Genomic DNA, 8,425 nt, shown 5'->3' with positions numbered 1-8,425 from the left:
TCGATTGTTTCGTATCTTGAAATTGATTTCAAAATGATTCAGTTTATATAGATACAGAGCAATGGTTTCAAACACCACAAGAAGGTTAAGCAAGTCAAAAATGCCTTAAGTATTATCTGAGAAGGGTCAATCCTGAAGGAATGAGCTAGTAACTGTAACGAAAGAGAATACTAATTGAATGCATATATTAAATCTCAACATCTTACCCATCATCTAGTCAAAAACACACTTGTCTTACGCTGCAGGCTCCACTTGGAAAGTGAACCTCCCGAAGAGTTGTGACCCCGTTATCTGCAAAATAACTGCTTGTGTCAGCACTCATAACATATCTTTTACATTTGCAATGCATGTCAGCACCAAAATTGTGCAACAATTATTCAAAGCCACAGGCAAAACAATGCCAGTAGCTGCCTTGTGCTGTCAGACGCACCTGTTGCTCTCTATCCATCACAAGTGATCTAAGAACAGTGAGGCAAATTTAATGAATTTTATAAGGATACCAGAACTCTTTTTCTCCTATTGTAAAAACAGAGGTGGTTGCAAAAAGGCAGACCAAAGAGATTCTACAGCAAACCTGTGCACCTTTCCATGAAAACTGCAGGCTGTTCAACTAGATACGGTTCAAACAGACTATTACACAGATTTGACCAACCACTGAGATCATGACTCTTGAGAGCAATCCAAAGTAGCCTGGATGTCTTCATTGTTAATAACAGCCATTGGAGCATCAACACACACCTCTCTGAGAGCCAGCTTTAACCAGCAGTGTGAAGTCAGAAACCATTAAACCATATAAAAGTGTGGTTTTCATAATTAAAGTCAAAATTATAGCTCAAAATGTATTTTTAAATATTAAAATTATTAATTAATTACCATAGCCCATAACGGGAGTAGAACAACTAGATTACATTTCAAAATAAAGCGAAAAGTACAAGTCAATAACAATGTCCTGGTGATTTTTATTAATAATGTATGTATTGATCGCGTTGTTTGTGTTGTTAGAATATTATTTATGCTTTTAAGAGTTTTGTTCCAGTAAAGCAACATTTCAAGGTTTTGACGTGCACAAGCACATCATATTATTCACGTTTTGTGCTTAATTTCTTGATTCAGCTGTTTTATCTATACAACATATAATATAATGCGATATATTTTTCATAAAAAGTTTGTGTTTACTTTTTTGTTTGTTTATTAATTCCAAATTAGCCTTAATATGTTGTAGTTGTTTTGCTGTATAAAATGTTTGTTGTTTGTTTATTAATACCAATTTAATGTTACTGTAAGATGCTGCAGTCGGTTTGCTACCTAATATTTTTGCGCAAGACTTTTAATTTGAAAAATAAAATTAAAACGGCTCTTCTCTGTTGAAGTGTTGTCGGGAACGCGCGTGAGTCTGGGATGTAACTTAGCGTATACATCCGTCGCTTGTTGGACCAGCGTTTATTTAGTTTATTTATTTAGTTACACTACAACAGAATGAATGAGCCCGAAGGACTGCGGTTAAGGAGGTTGAACAGACCTCAAGTAATTAGAGATGAAGCCCATGAACCCCAGTACAAAAGCACAAGGTGAGACAGCCCTACCTGCCTTCTGAAACATTTATATTTCCTTCAGTTTAACTCGTGTCAAATGTGTCCTCTTCCAGTCAGCATCCCTGACATCCCTGCTGGTATGTGTGTGTGTTTCAGCACTTACAGTGGGAAGTTGTTTCGTGTGACATTCCTGACACTAGTGTCTCTCGTGCTCTTCCCACTGCTCGTGCTCGTGTTCCTGCTGGAGTCTCCCATTCATCCAGAGGTGTTCAGGTGAGCTCTCTGCTCTCATTAACCACGCACTGGCCTGGAATCAAACACACGCTGCTCACGTGGGGGAATTCAGGTGTACAGGGTTAGCTCGGTCATGGAAAACCTGGAAATTTAAGGTCCTAAAATGAATCCGGCTTTGAAAAGTCATGAAGATATCTATGGGGAGTGTAAATGTTCCAACTGCATTTTGCTTACTTGGATAAAAAGTCCTTTTCTAGTAGTCATAGATTACTAAATGATTCATTTGTGGAATAAAACTTATACAATAGGATATTACTCACGCAGCAATAAGCGTGTATGTGCATGTAATGGTGTACGAGGGGTGAATAGAGGAATACAGTTGGGACATTGTGTCATACAGATTCCATGAGTTATACTCACTGGTACTAGTCAAGCGATTTACTGTTAAATGTCTTATTACAAGCTGGAAATGTTGCAATACCATAGAAGCCCTATTATATATATATATATATAATTCTTCTAAACTTCTAAATATATATATATATTAGTGCATAATTGTTTAAGTGCATCATCGGGTGTTTTAAAGTTCTCTTTTTCTTTTTGGAATGTTCGAGTTTGGATGTTTGGAATGTTCAGTGTGAACGCACTACCCACTCACTATTTAAACTACAAAACGTGATAGAACAGTGCATAAGTAGAAGATTTGGAACGCACCTATTGACTTTAGAAGACCTGGAAGATAGTGCGTGAATTATATGGACTGATTTTATGTTTGTTTTTAAACCACCTCAGACATTCTGCTGCAGAATGAGTGAAAGGAGATGAGACACATATTTGTTTGAAGCGTTCCTTTAATGCTGATGGAAACCCTCTTTAATAATTATTTTCCGTCTGATCCAATATAACCCTTTCTGATCTGAGCCTCATGACCACAGTGTTCTTGAGCCTCATGACAAAATCCAATATAAATATCTTAAGCCAGATCCCACCGTGCTTTCTCATTTCTATTTTAGTTCTGACGGTAGTTTATAATTGATGGCTCTGCAGTTGATATGCAGACATCTCCTCAACAGATGAACGTGAGTCTTGACTAATGTCTGTTCTGTTTTTACTGATTAGTCTGAATGAACCCCCTCTGATGACTGGCTGTTACGAGCCCAACCTAAAACTCAGACAGGCCGAGCGACTGTTTGAGGACCTGCTCATCGGCCCAGAATCCCTTGCTAACATTGGAGGTCAGTATTTACAATGCAATGCAGTCCAAGCGTGACCTTTCACCCAGTTTGTCCCAGCTGTTGGTCCGCGTGCACTGATTGAGGTTGTACAGGCCAACACAGATGAAAGTTGAGCTGACAAGGAGCGTGTGATTGATTAGGTATATTTGTGTCGCACGCTTGCACACCGTGACCGTAAATAAGGAAGTATGATATATGGAAGTGTGTGTGTGTGTATATAATTTGGTGTGCTTAAATGACAGCATGTAATGTTTCTGAATCATTCTTGTTTTGCAGATGTTTTCTACACTGGGACGGCGGATGGAAAGATCCTCAAAATCGAGGGAAGGAACATTCATGTGTTAGCAACACTTGGCAAGCCACCGTGTGGTAAGAAAACCACAAATATTGAACTATTTCCTCAAGCGCCGTGTAATGTCAGAATTCAACACGAGTGACCTTAGTGTTTGAAAGGGCTCTGTTGCACAAGACATATACTAAACTATAATGTTAACATTTATAAAAGAAAATGCATCAATCTAGCAAATATATATTATTTATAGTATTTTTTTAAATGCATGGAGTATGTTTCAATTTATAATATATAATAAGTTTAAATGATTTTGTTATGTGCTCAATTTTAAGTCATAATTATTTTCTTTTATATATTTATATATATATATAAGCGCTAAATTTTTTGCATTTGATTTATGTCACTGGTGCAATACATTAATGCATGTGAAGTGGACATGCATTAATGTAACATATTAAAGCCCTTCATAGAGATGTTTGAATGTTTTCTAAAGTATAGTATAAAGGTGTTTGATTCAGTGGAAATGCTCCTTTCTTTTGCCTGCTTGTGGTTTAAACTGCTGACACAGTGGAAACAAACATTAAATGTGCTTAGGATTTTAATTGTTAACTAGCTCATGCATTTTGCTCCATCAGACGCATTGTTATTTGACATCAGTAGATTTATATTAATTGAGTTATGTTGATTAGATATCATTCAAATAATGCCACCATCAAATGCTGTTATTGTTGGTGTTGAATACCCATCAAGTGACTTGTTTCCTGATTCACAGGCTCTCAGGAGCATGAACACACCTGTGGACGTCCTCTGGGAATCCGGGTGGGGCCTAATGGCACCTTGCTCGTAGCGGATGCCTATTTGGGACTGTTTGAGGTCAATCCTGTCACCGGTGAGCAAAGGGAACCCACATATTCTGCCCTAACATGTCTGCACTCATTTATAGGAATAATTCATCCAAAAAATGTGTTCAAAATACACATTTAATGATTATTTTTTCAGCCACATGTTCCAAACCTGTAGTTAGTTATTCGTTTTTTTCCGTGAGACACAAATGGAGGAATCGAGGATTTGTTTTCAACAATCGTTCATAGTGGCCATCTCTGTCGAGCTGCAATGAACAAGCGCCGTCTCTTTCTGTCTTTTAGGTGAGGTGAAGTCTCTGGTGAGCACAGGGAAGATGATCGGGGGTCGGCGTCTGGGTTTCCTCAATGATCTGGACGTGACTCGGGATGGGAAGAAGGTGTACTTCACGGACTCCAGCAGCAGATGGCAGCGCAGGGACTTCATGCACCTGATCATGGAAGCCACGGCAGATGGACGGTAACTCTTTTATTATTTGGAGCATTGTCACTGATTGTTTTGGCAGTGACTGATGTTGCTCCTGTGCTTGTTTCAGTCTGCTGGAGTATGATACCGAGAGCAGGGAAGTGACCGTGATGATGGAGAACCTGAGGTTTCCAAACGGCATCCAGCTCTTCCCTGATGAGGAGTCTGTTCTCGTGGCTGAAACCACCATGGCCAGAATAAGGAGGTGCTGCTCACTCAACTGCTCTTTGATTACTTTGATCGCTGATTATTCAGAAACTTGGATAGTGTGTTTTTTTTGTTTGTTTTTTTTAAACATGAGAAGATATTAGCCCCAACATTAGAGCTACACTGACAGCCAAAAGTTAGAAATAAGATCTTTTTCAATGTTTTTGACAAATTTATTTGACAGAACTTTTATTTGAACAGTAAAACCGTAATATAAGGAAGTTTTATTACGATTTAAAAGAACCGTTTTCTATTCAAATGTATTTTAAAATGTGATTTATTCCTGTGACGTCAAAGCTGTATTTTCAGCATCATTCCTCCAGTCTTCAGTGTCACATGATCTTCAGAAATCATTCTGATATGATGATGATTTGCTGCTCAAGAAACATTGTTTATTATTGTCACTGTTGAAAACAGTTGAAGCGATGATGCATTGTCTTTGATTAAAACGTAGTTCAAAAGAACAATATTTGAAATTTGAAACGTTATAAATGTCTCTTTACTTTCATTTTTGTTAATCATACTCAACTTTTGAATGGTAGTGGACCATGGTTTTCACACACACACACACACACTCCGCTGATTCACGCGGTGCTCATTCACTGCTCTTGATGGCTCATGTCTGCTGGAGGCACAGGCCGATCTCCTTACCTGGAGAAATGATGAGTGCATGCCGTTTCAACGGACTCCATCATTAAGCTTCCTGTGTGGAGAGACACATAGTATGTTTCTCTTACTAAAGCCAGTGTGGTCTCAGACCTGCAGAAGTGTTCATATCAATGTGCTCATCTGCGATGGTCTGGTGGTTAAATCAGGACTTTTATGTTGACTCGAGGGGTTGCTGATGAATTGGAAGCAAAAGTGTTATGTTGCTAATGATGCCAATGTTGATGGGCTCAGAAAAACCAAACACAGACTGTTCTGTTCTCTTCACAGGATTCATGTTTCGGGTCTCATTAAAGGAGGGATGGATACATTTATAGACAACCTCCCGGGATTTCCTGACAACATCCGGCGCAGTTCTTCCGGTGGATACTGGGTCTCCATGTCCGCTGTGAGACCCAACCCTGGCTTCTCCATGCTGGACTTCCTGTCCCAAAGACCCTGGTTAAAGAAGCTCATATTTAAGGTATTATCATTCATGGTTATTAAAAAAAAACATGTTTTAACTTTTCAAATGACATATATTTATAGTTTATTATTTTTAATCATTCACAAATGTAAAAAAATGTAACCGCAAAATAAATCAAGACACATTAAGTAGAAAAAAACAGACATTTGTAACGTAGATGTTTATTAAAAAGGTTAAACATAACGGAAAAATACAAAAATCACTTTTCAAATTGACAAAACAACGGAAATGTATAGAGTAGATGTTTATTTAAATTGTCTTATTTGATTTAGATGTAACATAAAAATAATTATATTTCAAAAAGACATAAATATTTAGACGTTTCTAGCTGTTTATTGAAATGGTTTAAAATAAAGTTAAATGTAAAATAGACATTTACAGCCATTTATTTAAATTAAATGTAAAGGTAAAATAATAAATCACTTCAAATGGACATATGTAAATATTTAAATGGTTAAAAATATAGTTAAATGTAACAGTAACAAATAAATCACTTTTCAAATTTACAAATAGAGATTTAAAATGTCACGTTTTTGTTATTTTCCTTCATTCAAGAACAAGTCCAATGTGAAGGCTTCTTAGGAAGCAGTTGCCTCAGTTTTCTGACTATCCTAGTTGGTTTTGAAAATGTTACTGTAAATGTGTTTGTGAAATGGATCTGCTCCTCCACGTGTTGTGCGTTCAGCTGTTCAGTCAGGACACTCTGCTGAAGTTCGTGCCGCGCTACAGTCTGGTGGTGGAGCTGCAGGACGGAGGGTCATGCGTGCGCAGCCTCCACGACCCACACGGCTTGGTGGCGGCGTACATCAGCGAGGCGCACGAGTACAACGGCCAGCTGTACCTGGGCTCCTTCCGCTCGCCGTATCTGTGCAAGCTGGATCTGAGCAAAGTGTGACACATCACCAGCCATTTCACCACACAAACAGATTCTGAAGCTAACATCAACAAGACTTACTAACCACACAGTCCCTTCGTCTGATCACCGTTCTCTTCATTTAGCTCTGATAGATGCCTGTGCTTTTGTTCCATTAACCCGTGTGGGTGACTTTCTTTCTTTTTTTAGAGACGTGCAGTGTGTAATAAGCTCTCTGACAGGCTGTTTTTTTTTTTTATCTTAAGAAGTGCCATTACTATTTTAGTTTTTCCCCCTTGTGACATATTTTCTGCAGTTTCTGTACATGCATTATTTGCACCGACTGTCTTCTGGTCCTTAAAATAGAGCTGCTAACAGTTTGTGATACAAGGCACTGTGATATAAAACGAGATGACTGGTAAAAACATTAATAATTTCCGTGGGTGGCATCATCGAGATGCTGTTTAGTGGAAGTGAAAGGGTATTTTGATGTCATTATTAAATGAATCTGCTGAAACACACTACTATAATCATCTCCGGTTCTAGAAATGCTCCGGCGTTTGAATGTTTTGGTTCGTTTTTAATTGAGTGGTTGAAATCACCATTTGTATATGTTGCTGAAACGAGATCTGCGTCACTCTCGGCTGGTTTCGTAGTATTTAGCACACCTTTACACAAGTATCTGCGTGTTTAAAGTTCATATTTACGTCTTTAAGAATTATCAGCAATAATATACGTTAACCGTGGTTCTCAACTGGTGAGGTGTGACCCACGTGATTGGACAACAGTGAGGAAAAGAGAACAATGCTAAATTGAAATAATAAATGAATCAATTTTGGGTAGTTGGGGAAGCAAAATAAATTGGCTTAAAGGAATAGTTCGCTGAAATTTACTGAAAATGTACTCACCCTCAGGTCAACCAAGATGTAGAGATTTGGAGAAATGTAGCATTGCAACACTTGCTCACCAAAAGGTTCCTCTGCAGTGAATGGGTGCCGTGAGAATGAGAGTCCGAACAGCTGATAAAAACGTCCACAAGTAACCCACACAGCTCCAGTCCATCAGTTAACAACTTGAGAAGAGTAAAGCTGCGTGTTTGTAAAAAACAAATCCATCAAGACGTTCAAACTTCAAATCATTGCTTCTTGCTAAAATAGTCCTCCATCCGTAATGTTATTTTCTCCAATGAAAAAGTTGTCTCGTCCGAATCAGGAGAGAAATATGCACAGATCAAGCTTTTAGAAACAAAAACAGTCCAAAAATGGATTTCGATGTCAAGAGGAACAACAAGGAATGTTTTGTTTTTTTCACTGGAGGAAGTGTTATTATGGACCTGAAGCTATTTTGGCCAGAAACGATGGTTTGAAGTTAAAATGCCTTAATGATCAATTTGTTTCTTAGAAACACAGCTTTACTCTTCTCAAGATGTTAACTGATGGACGAGTGCTGTGGATTATTGTGTTGTTTTTATCAGCTGTTTGGACTCACATTCTGACGTCACCCATTCACTCCAGAGGAACCTTTGGTGAGCAAGTGATGTATGCTACATTTCTCCAAATCTGCTCTGATGAAGAAACAAACTCATCTAGGTCTTAAGGCTGGTTCACACGGCAG

General features: G+C 38.3%; 1 protein-coding gene across 2 annotated transcripts; it reads left to right on the top strand.

Moving 5' to 3' along the window:
• The first annotated feature begins 1,393 nt into the window (after positions 1-1,393).
• On the top strand, positions 1,394-7,599 carry LOC113113062 (adipocyte plasma membrane-associated protein-like). 2 transcript variants are annotated; one of them, XM_026279215.1, is made up of 9 exons: positions 1,394-1,568; positions 1,646-1,805; positions 2,886-3,001; positions 3,278-3,370; positions 4,066-4,182; positions 4,439-4,613; positions 4,690-4,824; positions 5,763-5,955; positions 6,644-6,853. In XM_026279215.1, the coding sequence occupies exons 1-9, from the start codon at positions 1,535-1,537 to the stop codon at positions 6,851-6,853; spliced, it is 1,233 nt and encodes a 410-aa protein (XP_026135000.1). In that variant the 5' UTR covers positions 1,394-1,534. The 2 variants fall into 2 exon arrangements, with proteins under 2 accessions (XP_026135000.1, XP_026134999.1); XM_026279214.1 differs by having other exon boundaries at positions 1,477-1,568; positions 1,689-1,805; positions 6,644-7,599.
• Positions 7,600-8,425: the final 826 nt, after the last annotated feature.

The sequence above is a fragment of the Carassius auratus genome, chromosome 13, assembly GCF_003368295.1.
Source record: "Carassius auratus strain Wakin chromosome 13, ASM336829v1, whole genome shotgun sequence".
NCBI classification, from domain to species: Eukaryota; Metazoa; Chordata; class Actinopteri; order Cypriniformes; family Cyprinidae; genus Carassius; species Carassius auratus.
Note: the sequence above shows the minus strand (reverse complement) of the source record. Positions and strands in the feature narration are given on the sequence as shown.

Bases quoted from the DNA above. Each gene is read 5' to 3' on its own strand.
- LOC113113062 (XM_026279214.1), top strand. From the start codon at position 1,477: ATGAATGAGCCCGAAGGACTGCGGTTAAGGAGGTTGAACAGACCTCAA. The intron at 1,569-1,688 runs GTGAGACAGCCC...TGTGTGTTTCAG, and splicing joins CCCCAGTACAAAAGCACAAG to CACTTACAGTGGGAAGTTGT. The intron at 4,825-5,762 runs GTGCTGCTCACT...TTCTCTTCACAG, and splicing joins ACCATGGCCAGAATAAGGAG to GATTCATGTTTCGGGTCTCA.